Raw genomic sequence first — 17,711 nt, 5'->3', positions numbered from 1 at the left:
TCTCTCTCTCTCTCTCTCTTCTCACTCTCTCTGTCTGTCTTTCTTGGTATCTTTTAAACTCGAACATTCCTCGATGATATTTCACCCGACAGCAGCAAGTAAGTGCATTTTTACAAAGACTTTGACATTTCTTTCTTTTTCTTTTTTTATACTCGATTATTTTTGAAAGATTGTACCAATAAACGATTCCAAATGGATATTTAAATCGTGATTACTTAATTAATTACTGAACCCGTTTATTTTTTGAAAGTGACCTAATTTTGTTCATTTTGGGGAGAAGGGGGATGGCGTTTCCATAAAATGTTTTTTATGACAGATAATTACGGATGGGTACGTGTGACTATAGTTTAATAACTTTTAAACGAGCTTAGGGCCATTTTCAAAATAAACGGCTCAATTATATAACTCGACTGTGATATAATGAATTGATCGTCAATTTTTATCCAAATATTGTTTTTTTGTTCTATTTTTGAAAAGATTGAGAATAAAAATATTGAGTTCTATGTTACGAATACATTGTGTAATTGTAATAACAAGTATGTAATATAACGCGAAGTGACTTTTTCATTATGTGATTTATTAATTACTTTTTCTTATTATACATTTAAGAAATAATGAAATAAAAAGTCTAAATAACGGTCCTTTGAAAAATACTCTTCTTATGATAATCTGTAAAAATAGTTAATAATAATTGACAAGTTTCGTGTTATAAACGCGAGATTAATAAAATAATTAAGATTTTTAGTAATATAATCTGCGATCATTGATACGTTATCTCCCATTAAAAAATTCATACAATTAAAGATTTCAATATTTATTAATAAATTTTAATTAAAAGTACACTCCGATATCACATGGATTCTTGCAAAACACGTTCCTTTCCTCTAAGAATTCTTCTATCGATTATTCGTATCACATACATAATTATAAATAAAAAAAAAAATAAATTATCCTTTAAATAAATCCAAACGAGATGAAAAAAAGAAAAGAAAAAAAAACAACTAACCGAAAAGAATGCAACTAAAACGTACGACAAATAAACAAACAAACAAACAAACAAACAAGAAAATAATATTACAATTGTCGATCGTATTGATTCGAGTAGACGAAAATAAAAGAAAAATAAAAGAAAAATGTACAAAAGTGTTCTACGCGAACGGTAAAAAGAAAAAAAGAAGTTTCCAACGAAAAAGAAATAAAAAGATAACCCGAAATAAAACGAGAATAATTGACGTGTCAATTAATCTCAATTTTAAATAGAGAATCCCCCCAAAAAAAAGAAAAGAAAAAGGAAAAAAAAAAGAAGGCCTCTTTTTTCATTCTCATAGTCAGTCGTTGAGAACAGCAAAGTAGACACACGTATTAAAATCCCGTCCTCTTTCTTAAAGAGAGTATATTTTCAGTCTGCTTTCGGGAACGTGTGACAAAGCGAAGGGATGCTTGCTGTACGTCAGCTAATCCGGTCGTGTGTGTCGTATGCTCGAGAAGTAGTCTCCTTTTAGAACTCGCCGACACTTAAAACACCATCCTAGTGTAGAACTATATATATATATGGCATAAATGTATGAAGGACGTGTAACTCTCATTCGCGCCCGGTACGACGATCAAAGTGAGCAACGAAGCGCCGAAAACGAAGCAAACAGGCAAGCAAGCAAGCAAAAGCAGGAAGGAAGGTAGGTAGGCAGGGCAACGAGCTACACTCGTTTTGCATGACCGCCGCAAAATTTCGAGATCGACAAACACGATACACCCTTCTTCTTCTTCTTTTTCTTTTTCTTCTTCTTCTTCTATCCACCCTCATGACCTCATATTCGTCTAATAACACCTCGTCAAAATAACTCATTCATTCGATTCCATTAAAATATCATTCACCTATTATCTTTTAACTAATATATTCAACGTATTAAACAAATAAAATTGAAAAATTATATAAATATTTGTCTTATTCTCTTAAGACAAAAATTAATACTAATATTAAATATATTATAAAAATATATACATAATATATATGAGCCGTTTATTCTGAAAGTGGCCTAACTCCATTTTTCATTTTTTCCAGGTTACCCACGGTAACATGTACAGCTTCAAATTATCTATCAATAAAGTATTTAAGATTTTTTTATATTCCGAGTAAATACGGTAATTCTGGACACATAAGTTTTCAGAGTTAGTTGAATCACTGAACCGTTTATTTTGAAAGTGGCCTAACTCCATTAGGAGTAGAGATTTTGGTGTGGTAGAAATGGCATTAAAAAAAAATAATTTACTGTTTGTCCCCCGAGAGTATTATAATATTATCAAAAAGTGTCGGAAAGGTAATAACTTTATTGTACATGAAATGAGACAAGAAGATTTTGTATCAACAATATTATTAGAAGACGCAATTTTTAAAAGGGTAAAGAATTCTAACGGAGAACCAATAACTGGTTAAAAATATGTTGGATGCGTTTTGTCAAAAATGAATAAGATTTTCTATAAGACATCAATGAATGAGAACAAAATTTTAAAGTCCTGAATTTAATACCACGTCGGGGTAGATCAAGAAAGTTCGAAAATATTGTATTGACACCACTATATAAAAATATAAGACAAATTACAACCGCAAAATTCAAGGACATAATTGACTTATTACGATATATACCACCGGAACATCATGATTTCTTTAAATCCCTTTCACATACACAAAATGTAGATAAGTAGAAAATTGTTTTGTAATTTATGTTTGTAAAAATTATTTTGAATCGCATAATTTATGTTTTTAAAGTGTTATAAAGATATGTAAAATAAAATAAGTATTGTTTTTTCGCAATTTGAAGTATCTTAAATTATGTTGAATGGACTTCGGTTCCTTCAAATTTTATAACGAATCTGGTTGTTAATTTTGAAAGTGGCCTAACTCCATTCTTGGTAAGAAAACGCATATTATTCACTTAATAATTGCCATTATTTTAATAGGAACTGTAAATTAACACCTTTAGATACACTTAAGCAACATAATTCATTGTTATTCTTTACGTATATTTTTAATTGCATTGAAACGCAAACCTTTAAATATCTCAATTTAAGGTTATATGGAGTTAGGCCACTTTCAAAATAAACGGCTCATATAAATATTTGTCTTATTCTCTTAAGACAAAAATTAATACTAATACTAAATATATTATAAAAATATATACATAATATATATAATATATGTAATAAAAATAAATACTAATACTAATAATTAAAAAAGTAAAAACATGATACACCCTTCTTTTTCTTCTTCTTGTATTCAATCTCACGATCTCATATTCGTCTAACAACACCTCGTTAAAATAACTTCTTCATTCGATTCCATTAAAATATCATACACCTATTATCTTTTAACAAATATATTCAACGTATTAAAAAAATAAAATTGAAAAATTATATAAATATTTGTCTTATTCTCTTAAGACAAATTTATACAAATGATCGTTAAAAATAAATACTAATACTAATAATTAAAAAAGTAAAAACATGATGCACCCTTCTTTTTCTTCTTCTTGTATTCAATCTCACGATCTCATATTCGTCTAACAACACCCCGTTAAAATAACTTCTTCATTCGATTCCATTAAAATATCATTCACCTATTGTCTTTTAAGAAATATATTCAACATCTTTGTGTGATAACATTTGAAAGATACGAATAAAATAGAAAAATTACATTTTTCTTATTTTTAAGGCAAATTTATACAAATTAAATATTAATACTGATAATAAAACAAGTCAAATCATGATACACCCTTCTTTTTCTTCTTTCCTTCTTCTATCCACCCTCATATTCGTCTAATAACAGCTCGTCAAAATAACTCCTTCATTCGATTCCATTAAAATGTCATCTATTATCTTTCAACAAATATATTCAACGTCTTTTTAATATATTTTTAATAACATTCGAAAGATTCGAATAAAATAGAACAATTATATAAGTATTTGTCTTATCTATAAAACAAATTTATATAAATTAAATATCGTTAAAAATAACTATTAATAATGACAACAACAAAAATAGTAAAAAATCATATTATAAAAATTAAATATCCTTACTTCGTTAAACCTATTTCAAACTCTATAGAAAAAATTACTGTAAATATTATCTACAAATAAATAACGTATACAGTATAAAGATAAAAAAAAGTCCCAATATACGAGAAGATCATAACGATCAATTAAAAATTCTCTTTCCGTTTCTGAAATAGAATTGTTGTATATACAAACCCAATATATAAATATATCAATTTTGCGAATGAAAAAATATTCTCAAAACTGACGGTTACATACACACATATAAAAACTGACCACGTGTAGATAAAAATGTTGAGAGAAAAAATTGAAAGAAAGAAAATTAGGGTAAAAATTTTGCTGGTCGAGTACTCACCGGACTCCGAGACGGATGGACTGCCAGCAAACCTGTCGGAGTTCCTTGAGCTATCAGCTGAACTGGTGGAAAAGGCCGTGCCGAATGAACTCTCGGAAAGACTGCGCCGTTTCGATGATAGATGTGCAGCAGCAGCAGCGGCAGCTGCAGCCGCGGCTGCAGCGGAAGAGGATGCGTTTGGTGCCGAAGAGCTCAACGGTGACGAAGATGAACTCAGCCCGCGCCGTTCGGGGAGTTCGTGATGGAGACCTTGATGGAGACCCTGATGAAGCCCGTGCAACCCCGTTTGACTCGTCAGCTGCTCGAATCGTCGCCTGAGGAACCGTTGCTCGCGCGAAAGTTGTTCCTTGTGCACCATATGTTTCCGTTCACGTTCCTCCAGGCTCTGACAAAAGTTAACAAACCCTCTTAAGTTAGTTTAGTTTCCATATATCTCCTCCTCCTCCTCCTCCTGCCCCCTCCCCTTATATAATCTTATTTACGATGTCTTACGAATATACATATATAATTGTTTCAATATTATATATCAATTAAATATATATGTTAGGGTTAACTAAAGGTTCATGCGTTGTTTAAATTAAATAAAATTTTTATTAAATTTAAATAATTTAAATAATTGTTAATTTAACAAATTAATTCAATTAATTAAAATTAAATTAAATAATAAATTTTTTAAAAATAAATTTTACAAAAACATAATCGATTATGCTGTTTATAAAGCAATAAAAGCACGAACTTTTGGTTTACCCTAATATATTATATATATATTAATTATATTATATATATTATTAATTTATGTTTAATTTATTATTAATAATAAAATTATTATCCGTTAAGTAAATATTAGCTTGTCAATAAATTTTGTAAAAAATTTATCATTTAAATCAAATAATTTAAATATAATATGAAAAAGAATATAAATTATTAACTGGAACGAACAAAAGAAAGCGAAACATAAATTCCGATAGAACAAAACATCCTATTTCGAATGATTCAAAATCATTATGGCCAAAAACATTTAACGACACGCGGAATGTAAAAATTGGACAAAGTGAAAAGAAAACGGCGAGAGGAAGAACTTAGTTGCCAACCTAATACTTCTGTTCTACTTTTTTTGTTGCTTTTTTTATCATCTCATTCGAGTCGAGAGAACAAAAATATTCTTCGTAGAAAAATAATTCCGACCTAAGAAAAGATATCTATTTAAAAGACGCAAAAACCAAACTAAACTAAACTAAACTAAACTAAACTAAACTAAACTAAAGTAATGAAAAAATGTATAAAACGAATTCTTTTAACGAAAATAAATTTGGTAAAAGATAGTAGGAGTGATGGTGGAGGACTAACAGGGTAGTGGAGGGCAGGAGAGGGGGAAGGGGGAAGGGATAAAAAAGAGAAAGAGTGAAAGACCGAATCACCAAATCGCAGATAAGAAGAACGAGTGGTAGAAGATAGTGTACATACACACATATATATGCGCGCACGTATATACGGATGTGTATGTGTATGTGTGTGTGTGTAAATCGTCGTGGAAGAGTTCCTCTGGCTTGGTACTTTTCATTCTGCTCGATATGGGTTTACAGTGTAGATAAGGGTAGGTTAAAGCGAGCGAGCCGACCTGAGTCTCCTCGTAAACTCTCTCTCGGTTCGACCTTAAAAGTGGGACTCGAGTTTGCTTCCGCCATCTACTTCGTGCCAGGAAAACCCGATCGTGGTAAGACACGGACGAGCGACCAGGAACCATCGTGGAAATGTTCTTCTTCCACTTCTTCGATTCTCCCCAAGCCACACCCCCCCCCCGACCTTAACCCCATCCCCTTTTCTTTTCCATCATCCTTTTCCAACTTCTATCAAAAGTTACACACACACACACACACATATATGTATGTATCTTCGATAATGACGACGCTTTTGACAATCCACGGATTTACGAGAAATCGATGTGTGCCTGATTTGTTCGACGATTTTTTAAATGTAAGGATTTATTTGTAATTGATACGCGTGTGCTCGTTAAATTTTCTTTAAAAACATATTTTTATTCGTATATAAGTATGTATATATATATTTATTATCTTTAACTAAGAAAATAATTATTTATATATACAGAAATATATTATATATTATATATAAATATATAATTTTCGTATTAATATTATTTAGACGAAAATAATTATTTATACGAGTTACGTATACTTCTAATTTTTTGTTTCGTTTTGAATTCTAAAGACACGCACACTTATCTACAAATAATTTCTTTTAATCGTATTTAAAACAACTAATGCGTATTAGTTGTGTTCTATAGAATTTTGTTTTATATAACAAACGCGTGCTTTTATCGTAACTTTATCGTGTGTATGTAGTGTGTGTGCGTGTTTCTCTAAAAAAAACAAACAAAAGATTCTTTGTGAGTTATACTTACAATGAAAGTAATAATAATAATAATAATAGTAATAATAATGTATAATGAAGCATTATTTGTTATAAAAATTAAACGAAATCTTTAGCATATTTTATTTCAAATACATTTTTTCTACCTCTAAAGAAATATATCTTTTTATATACAAAGTAATGCATTTTAATAAATACGACTGAATAAAGTACGGTTTGCTTCTAGAAAATGTAACCCCCTTCCTACCCCTATTATTTTATTAAATTATTATTTCCATCATAGAAATAACAATAATTATTATTTTATTATTGCATACATTTCAAGAGGTTACGAAATGCCAACCTGGGTACTTAGTAAGCTTACAAATAAGCTTACTGCTTCTTGAATAGCTCATAAATGGTTGTAATACTGCATTTAAGAAATGCAAGGACTGACAAGAATCTCATTTTTTCCTACGTCTTCCTATTATCATTAAGAGAATAATAATTTAAGACATTATATATATATTCATTATACGAAGAAGATATTATTGTTTGAAAATATAATATAAATATAAACGGTAGAAAATAATTGTCTAGTAAAATCTCTTCTTATTGATAATATGTTTCTTTTATCGATAACATTTAATGACCAATAAAAATAATATATTTTTTTCTGGTACAATACAATTAAAAAAAAAAAGAAATAAAAATATATCGCGTATAAATACATCATCGAATACGTATATTCTAATTGTTCTTTTTTTAACAAAATATTTTTTTTTTATATAAATTTACTGTATTAATTTTTTAATAATTTACTGTATTACTTTTTTACAAAAAGTAATACAGGTGCAACGTTAATATTCCATAAAAAAAAATAACATAAAACGCATAAAGGTATAAATCTCGAAATTGTTATCATTATCGAACCCCAAAACCTTTCCTTTAAAATTGAAAAAGTAAGGGAGGGGTGGGAAGAAGAAGCAAGTAAAAAAATGAAATAGAAAAAAGAAAGAGAAATAAAAAAAAAGATAGACTTAAACATTATATGGCATATTAATCCACGCATTTTTATAACAAACCACTTTTGCACGAACACCTGCCTAGAAAAACGAATTTCTTCATCTCCTTAATCACAAAAATTTGGCGGCCCTTGTCTTCATATTTCGTACCCGTTAAACCAACGACGAGAAACTCAGCCACCAACCAACTAACCAAACAACCAAACAACCAACCAAACTACCAACTAACCAACTAAATAATCAAACAAACCAACTAACCAACCAATCAACCAACCAACCAACCAACAACGAACCAACCGGGCTGAGGAAGAAAAGAATGCCGAAGACGAATGGCCGCTTGGAAATAATACGTGCGCGCGCGTGCACGCGTGCATGAGTGCGTGCATGCGTGATGATAGACACGTGTGTCCCTTCATCCTTACTTTCTTTATTTTTTTTTTCTTTCTTTCTCTCACTCTCACTCTGTTTTGCACGAATTTCTTAAAAAAAAAGAGGAAAAAAATAGAAAAGAGAGGAAAGGGAAAGAAAGAAAGAAAGAAAGAAAGATAGAAAATGCACGAAGTAACCTATAAACGAGTGAATCTCGCGAAAAGCAACGAGTCGTGCGTGTACGCGAGCATCGCATTAGGTAATGAACATTCTACACCCCTTTTCTTTTTGTTTGTTTGTTTGTTTGTTTGTTTGTTTGTTTCTTTCTTTCTTTTTTTACTATGGAGAAAATAACAACTTTCTTTCTTTCTTTTTTTATCTCTCTCTCTCTCCCTCTCTCTCTCTTCTTTTTGTCTTTTTATTTCTCTCTTGCTTTTTACTTTGTCGGTTGAACTTAAAAGAGACGAAACGAGAGAAATGAAGAGTGTGTGTGTGTGTGTGTGTGTGTAGAGAAAGAGGATCGACACTATTTTTTCGAAAGCACAAGATACGACGATCATACACCTCACAACTCCCCCCTTTTTCGTATTTTCTCTTCCCTCTTTTATCTCTAATGAATTTTTTTCTTTCTAAAAACAAAAAAAAACAAAAGAAACGCGTAAGTATTGCACCGCGTACGTACGTGTACGCGTACAAAGTAGTAGTAGTGAGCATACGGGAATGCATATAGTAGAAAATGTTATTACATTGTAACGAACTTTTCTTGGAATAAAAAAAAAAGAAAAAGAAAAAGAAAAAGAAAAAGGGAAAAAAAGCAAAAGCACGGAAAAACTAACAACGTCTGGAATTATTCGACCTACGATCTTCCACCACGAAGAAACGGATGGAAAAAGGGCAGGCAGGGGTAGGGGGTGGAGGGGAGGATGCCGATAATGAGAACAGGGAAGAAGAAAAAGTGGAAAAGACTGTGAATGAGACTAAATACGTAGGGAAGGAAGGAGTGGAGTGTGGGAGGGGAACGGTTCTGTTCCATTTTTTTGTTTTCTTTCGATCGGATCGAGTTGACGATCTGAATTAAAAAAACTGGTGTGTGTACTTATGTACGCACTTAAGAAGTTATACTTCTTTTGCGTACCAAAACAAATATAACCTCAATAACCTCAAAAATAACTTTAAAAAAAAAAGAAATGAAACATATTTTCAATCGATCGATATATTACATATATAAGAAAGAATAAAAAAACTGGTGTGTGTACTTATGTACGCACGTAAGAAGTTATACTTCTTTGTCGTACCAAAACGAACATAACCTCAATAACCTCAAAAATAACTTCAAAAAAAAACTTCAAAGAAAAAAATAACTTAAAAAAAGAATAATAATTATTATATATATATAGAAAGAATAAAAAAAAGAAAAAGAAAATATCAAAATATAGATATCAGTCCACACTAAATATAAGGGAAATATATCGAATTAATTTATGCGTCAACTGTCATGGCGCAGTGATAGAACTTCTTCCCGCTCGATCATTTAAGTAAAGCAGCGCTGAGTACAATTAGTATTTGGATGGGTGACCCACCCGCTTGAGAAAAAATGGGAGAAAGAAGAGAAAGACAACAACTTCATGCCGTAAACTTGAAATCGTTTTGCCGGGCGTCATAAATACCGACAAACTTCATGGTGTCGTTTTTACATACGCTCGGAAAAAATCACTCCCATTACATTTTCCCAAACGCGCCAAAAGAAGTATAACTTCAAAAAGAAAAAAGAAAAAGAAAAGATTGATAGATACATTCGAAGATTACGAATCTAGTATTTTGATTATTTATAAAATGATTAACGAATAAAACAATTGGACGCATATATGCGTTCATATCATTCAAAAGTGTTAATAAACGGAATTAATTCAACCAAACTAATATAAAACGAAGAAAAAGAAACAAATCTATAAAATGAAGAAGAGAGAGAAAGAGAGAGGAAGAAAAAAAAAATAAAAGCTAGACAAAAATGAAGGGAAATATACGGAAAAAGGGGGATGTAAAGGTGTCGAGACAAACAGAGAGTGCCGACGCATAATGGACGCGTAGTTAGTAAATTACAGAGCGTCGGAACAATGGCGTACACGCGTAAGCCGCGTGTGTACACGCTTTCTCTTCTCTTCTCTCCTCTCCTCTCCTCTCTTCTCTTCTCCTCTCTTCAACTAACCACTTCCTATCCACACACGAGGCTGGTTTGCAGAGGTAGTACGTGCAGTTGTGCGTATCCATCGTTTGGTTGTTCGTGCACGCTTTGCGTGGGAGTTTCTAACCCATATATATACCACTCTATGTATTACACACACACACACATATATATATATATATATATATATATACATATGTATATGCGTTTATCGTATACTTGTATATCTGTCATCTGTATATGTGTAAATGTTTCTAAGGGTTGCACGCATGTATACGTAGAAAATGTTGCTGCTCTGTTACCTTCGTGTATCTTTATCCCTATCTCTATCTATGTATCTATCTATTTATTTATCTATCTATCTATCTCTTTCTTTCTCATTCCCTCCCCTTCCCGTAGTTTTCTCTTCTACACGGTGCATGACATAGCTATGGAAAATACGATTACTCTCGACCTTCCCTATTAGACTCGCTTTCACCCCCATCCTAACAGCGAAATTTAAATTTTCACGCTCGTCGATAACTCATAATACCTTTCGTGAAATATCCTACGATTATTTTTTTTTTCTTTTTGTTCCTATTTCTATTTTGTTTTTTTTTTCGGTCGTAGATTAATCACTTAAATGAATTTAATTCGTGAGAGGATACGATGACAAATATATTATTTAGTTTTATGATTAATTTCGTTATAAAAATTTATTGCACCCTCTGAGTGTGTGTGTGTGTGTGTTTGTGCGTGTTTGTTTATTGATTCATTTTTATCTCACTGTTAAACAATTCAGCATGATATCTGGATTAATATATCTATGAAACTATTTTGTTTTCCTTTTTCTTCTTGATTTTTTTCTTTTAAATATATCTCGAAAAATAAAAATAATATAATCCCTCTGCATAAATGGATTAAGAACATGTAAGTATAATCCTTAATACATAAAATGAATAGAAATCAAGTAAACTGTTTTCCTTCGAACATACGCTCACAAAAAATTGAATATTTTATTTTATACGAATAATCTTTTAATATAAAATAAACAAAGAAATTTTTTTAATAAAGGAATTAGATTAACCTTTTGCTATAAATCATATACGCGAGAAAAAAAAATTCTAAACGAAGAATTAGAAAATATATAATAATATAAACCAACCGAAATTAGATCATTCTTATATTTAACCGTAGCTAAATCTTCTCAATAAAAAATTAATAATAATAATAATATATAAAATATAAGAGAAAAACAAAAAAAAAGTACTGTAAGATATAAAAAAAGAAATCTATTCGAATTAGATTGTGATTCGATTTAACAAATTTTATTCCTGCAATTGTTGTTGCACCTTACAATTAGATAAATGCGCTAAAAAAAAACATATAATCTAAGATACTTTTATCCTTCGTCATAGTCGTCGTTTGACGTTTACAATTCGATTCGATTCCTCGAAATTCGTTTCCTTTTTACAGTCCAAGATGTCAAAAAGAGAGAGAGAAAGAGAAAACTTTGAAACGAACGAGAGGACCATGCTCGACCGCAATTCTTTTCACACTCGGTAGACATCTTTTCCGCCATCTTTCTTGCTAATTATACCGACTCGCCTTTCTGCCGGGCGTTCTTCTCAAACCCAACCAAACCCAACCCAACCCCCTTTCCAACCATTCCACCACCCCCTTTTTTTCTACTGACACAACCGCGATGCTTCTTTTTTTTTTCTTTCTTTTTTTTTCTTATTTTTTTTTCTCTTTTTTCTTTATCCTTCCCTTACACTTTTTCTCTTCTTTCTTTCTTTCTTTCTTCCTTCCTTCCTTCTATCTCTTTCTCTCTCTCTCTCTTTTCTCTTCTTACAAAACGCGACTTCGTAGAAGTCTCCATGAAATATTCAAACGACCACCTCCATCTAAACCCTCCCTCCCCCACCTCCCACTCCACCCGCCACCAACAGTCTTTATCCTCGTAGTGAAGTTTTACCGAGGCACGACTTTGTATCTATGGATTTCAAGCGTGACCACCCGGAACTGTTTCTGTGATCGTCATAAACCAGAGAAAAAGAACTGAGAAACTTACCTCTACTATTTTCTATTTTTCGTTTCTTTCTCTTTCTCTTTTTTTTCCTTTTTTTTTATATTTTATTTTTATTATCGTTTGTTCATTTTATTTTGTTGCTTTACGAGACTGAGGATCGCGATTAAATGGACCGAGGAGACACGTGGCACGAACCCCCCCCACCACCCCTCTCATTTATTGACAGTTTTGTTTTACAAAAAAATGTATACTAATATTATATGGACCGTTTATTTTGCACATGGGGTAAATCTATTTTTCTTTTATTTTTTTTTAAATGATATATCACATAATTTGTGATTAACTTTAGCGTAAACTTTTTTATTTATAACTAGTGTTAATATTTAATATCTTTAAAAATATCAATGTTTCGTTCAAATGAGAATTGATCGATAAAAGAAATTACGTTAGCGATTGATTATAAAAGTTGATTTATGTCCAATTTCCACAGACTTGCGCGGTTAAAAATATTTTATTTTTACTTAAACAAAAATGTCGAGTAAAATAATTTCAATTCAATTAATGAATAAACGTAGAGGAAAATCCGTCTGTCAATATTTTATATGTTAAATTTAACAATATATAATTATAATAAACGTTAAAAATATACTACTCTTATTTTATCTCTTGTTATTATTTACAAACAAAATCGAATTAATACAAAATATATTTTAATCGATATTTAAAATTGTTCATAATTGAAATTAAATGATTTTTACAATTGACTAATTATGAAAATGGTGTGAGTTCATTTACAGTCCGTAAATATATATTATTTTAGTGAAATTTACTTAAAAACAAATTTATATTAATCATATTACGTATCATGATAAATTAATAGAAAACATTGCCAGATTTGACATAATTATTATTATTATATTTATATTTTTAATATAAATATATTAAAAATATTTAATTAATAATAAAATATATTAATATTAAAATAATTAATTATTAATTATTTTATTAATTAAAATAATTAATTAATAAAAAAATATATTAATATTATTATATTTATATTGTTCAATTGACTAATATGCTAAATTTTTAATTTTTCGAAACAACACAAAACAGACTTACACCATTTTCAAAATAAACGATTCATATGTTAATTGTAATTACTCACTTTGATAAAACGTTTGGCCTTGGTCAAGAGGCCTAACGTAGTGTGCCTCGAAGTTTCTGGACCCAACGGTACTAACATCTTCAGCTTTTCGAGACAATTTCTTAGATGGGCTCTCCTGTAACACAAAATCAAATTCCCCGATTATAATTATCATCGAAATTTTCTTGGTTTTTAATACTTAATAATTTAATATAATTATTAAATTTATTAATAATAAAATTCATCGATGATCGATGATCGATAATCAAATTTTGTTTGCATTTTTCTTTTTTTATTCTTTTTTAAAATTTATATCTATTTCATTTTGTACATAAAAAAGTTCTTTCCTTGTTAAAAATAGAATTGATTTCATTTTAATGAAAAAAAAAAAATTATGTATAATCATGTAATATAATTGAATTTTCTAATTGATTTATCTAAAACTATATTATTATACAAATTATTATTATTATTATATTATATTTATTATTATATATATTATATATATTATATATATTATATTTATTATTATTATATTTATTATTACAATAATATTACATATATTATTGCATTTAATGTATTGAATATACAAAAAATAATTATAATTATTATTACAAATAAATTACTTCGTTAAATATAAATAAAATTCTTTTCTTATAACAGATTGTGCACTAACGACGAAACTAACCCACAACTTTCGTATATCATTAAAATAAAAATACTTTACGCGACAATTAATAATTTAACTACTAACAAATCATATTACAACATAGCTTATAAATATTTTGTACGAAAAAAAAAAAAAAAAAAAAAAAAAAAAAAAAAAAAAAAACCAAGTACCTCGTTGCAACTGCGCTTAACATAAATTTCGTCTATAACAAGAAGAAGAAAGAAGGGGGAAAAAAAATATGCGTGATCGAGATGAATAAATACAAAACAAAAAAAAACAAAAAAAAAAGAACAAATAGAAGAAATAGAAGAAAGGAAAAAATAATTTTGTTTAGAAATTTGTCTTCTTTCTTCAAAAAAAAAAAAGGAGACACGTATTATAATACACATAATGCATGTTACGTATATACGAGAAAGGTTCGCGCAGAGTATATATCGAAACGAACCGAAGCATTTTTCCTTCTTTCTGTGCCAGCATTGCCCCCCAACCCCACCCCACCCCCGCACCACCCCACCCCACCCCCTCGTTCCGTCAGCGTTTTGTCGACTCGACGGAAATTTATCGTAGACCAAAACGTAGATATAAAACGTCGTCCATTTATAACCGATATCGAAGCCAGGATTCACTCTGAAAGAGAGAGAGAAAGAGAAAAAGAGAATAAAGGAAAGGAAGGTGCAGAATTATTCCGGAACACCGTTCGCGTGAATATTTCTTTTCCTATTCCGAATATATTTATTGTATTCAAAGGGATTCTCATTCGACTAATGGTCGAAGCTCTTGCGCACGATAATAGATACACGAGTGGATCTTTTTTACGAAAAACTTGGAAGGAAAAGAAACTAAAAAAGATATAAAAAGAGAGAGAGAGATGAAGATAGGAAGATAAAAATGATATTCGAATGTTTTGATCCAAATAAATCGATAAATCTCTCTGTTACGAACGTTAAATTCAAATTATATATTCTCGAATAAACAAACAAGATTTCTGTGTTATACTGGAAACGGGAGAATAAATTATCTTTAAACAAAGATATGTATACTTCGAAAGAAAAAATGCCTTAATTTTTATTTTAACAAAAGAAATATATATATATATATATATATAAATATATCTCATTTTTTTTTTCCATTTAATTACCGATAACAAATATCCGCGATACTAGAAATGAAATAAATTATCTTCAAACAAAATTATGTATACTTCAAAGATAACGATTTAATTTTAATTTACAAAATAATATCTATATATATAATATTTTTCCGCTTTAATTACTGATATCACAGATTTCTCTGATATTAGAAGAGAAATAAATTATCTTCAAACAAAAATATATTTCAAATAAATCACGTTAATCTAAATATACAAAATATATAATTTTCCATTTAATTATTAACGAGAATAATACGAGAACTCGAAGAGATATTTTATAAAAGTTACAATTTTTAAACGCTTTTGAGATAAATAGCGTATATTTGAAAATCCTAACATAAACCTTGATGTACCTTACCAACACACATAAATACATAAATACACATATATAAAAGAAATAGGAATACATACATAATTTTCGTACGTTTGCCATATTCCGGCTGCATTTATCGCGAAACCGTGAAGGATAACGAAAAAGAGAAAAAAATAAACAGATAGATAGATAGATAGATAGCTAGATAAATAGATAGTAGTGGTGGTGAATAAAAGGACGATTCGTTCGACTAATGGTCCGTGATCGTCGCGATAATCCGGATCTTATCGCTTTTTCCGCAACTTTTTTACCACCTTCCGTTCTCCTTTTTTTTTTCACCCCATATGAAAAAGAAAAAAAGAAAGGAGAGAGAGACGGATAACGTATAAGGGTAATAACATCTCTCTCTTTCTCTCTTTCTCGAACAACAATCTTTTTCAACCATAAGATTCACGAAGTCACGTGAATTCTTCGCATAGAGAAGAAAGAGCACGCGCGCACACATTCTCTCATACAAATATACATACAAATGTATAATATACGAATATATATATAAAAGTGGTTTGGGATTTTATCTGGTATTCCTATCTCCATCCTCCCATTCCCAGAGTTCCTCGCATCAGAAGCTGTTCGTTCGTTCCTTTTCGTAGAACACTAACACACACACACACACACATAAACTACTACTACTACTAAACTACTACAAGCAGGTTCGCGATAGTGGGTAACCTTCTGGTCCATTCATCGCGAGTACGTGATGCGAAAAGCAGATGGCGAGAAAGTTTCTCGTAATTCGAAGCCAGGTCGCGAATTATTATGAAATTAAATGGCGAGCATTGAACTGTACCTCCCCCCTCACCCGCCGTATACAAACGTCGACACTTTTCTCCTCCCCCTCTCCATCAAAACAAACCAAACGACCTTCTTTCTAAATTTCACTTTTTAGTTTTTTTTTTGCTTCTTCTTCTTCTTCTTATTTTTTTATTAACCCGATCGACGCGAGTTATCTTGCATAATAATCGATGCGATATCGAAAGTTATTATCCGCAAGGTGATGGGGTGAATACGTAAATATTATCGTGAACTTTGAAACTTTTAGGAAAAATAAAAAAAATAAAAAGAAATTTGTATAAAATATAATAAATAAAAAAGTAAAGAGATAAATAATAAATAAAGATAAATAATAAATTTATAAAAATAAATAAAAAAGTAAAAAGAAATTTGTCAAATACCGAATAACTATTTTTATTCGAATCTAAACATAAACTAACCGTTTAATGTATAATTATTATCTTTTTTTTTCTGGTTAAATTAATATATGAGACTCGTATGCATGTGTGTGTTATGTAATAGAAGATGAATGTTAAAATGAAATATGTACAAACGATTACATTTTATAGAATGTATTTGTTATTAAGAAACAAAAAAAAATTGTTAAAAATTGGCTAAATAATTTTTTCAAGATAAATCCGATAAACTTCATTATTATTATCATCATTATTATTATATATTACTAAAAATCAATGAAATCGTGCGATCTATACACATTTGAATTATGTAATAATAGCAGTAGTAATAGTAGTAGTAGTAGTAGTAGTAACAGTAACGATAGTAATAGTATTAGTAAGGAATATGAGTTCGCAACAATGTTCAACGAGTATTAGAAATGTTATCGATCTCATCTCGAATCCTTTCGCTAGGTAACATTTCAAAAAAAAAAAGAGAATAAAAAACCGAGTCATTTATCCGCGACTTCCTTAGAAATTTATTTTCAATATTGAGATAATCTGATCGTGACAATAATGATCAATTCCTCGATCGAATTAATCTATACTTTCCACTATGAATATTTGAACTATCAAATACTAAAATCTTACTATAAAATACTACAAATAAAATACTAATACTAAATAATATATAAAATATTAATACTAATTAATTAATACTAATACTAAATAATATATAATAATAAAATACTAATACTAAAATACTAAAAATATTTTATAAATTTATTAGACAATTATATTATAATTGTAAAATGAATCATCTGTACGATTTGTTGATTTCATTCACTCTCA

General features: G+C 29.7%; 1 protein-coding gene across 1 annotated transcript in view; it reads right to left on the bottom strand.

The window, feature by feature from the left end:
* LOC122520880 (max-interacting protein 1-like) overlaps positions 1–17,711 on the bottom strand; it is a 106,929-nt gene that overhangs the window by 55,859 nt on the left and 33,359 nt on the right. The window contains exons 2-3 of the mRNA XM_043641198.1: positions 13,522–13,636; positions 4,403–4,787 (exon numbers count right to left, since the gene is read on the bottom strand). Of these exons, the coding sequence (XP_043497133.1) occupies positions 4,403–4,787; positions 13,522–13,636 (500 nt within the window). The remainder of the gene's footprint in view (positions 1–4,402; positions 4,788–13,521; positions 13,637–17,711) is intronic.

The sequence above is a fragment of the Polistes fuscatus genome, unplaced genomic scaffold, assembly GCF_010416935.1.
Source record: "Polistes fuscatus isolate 324 unplaced genomic scaffold, CU_Pfus_HIC Scaffold4, whole genome shotgun sequence".
NCBI classification, from domain to species: Eukaryota; Metazoa; Arthropoda; class Insecta; order Hymenoptera; family Vespidae; genus Polistes; species Polistes fuscatus.
Note: the sequence above shows the minus strand (reverse complement) of the source record. Positions and strands in the feature narration are given on the sequence as shown.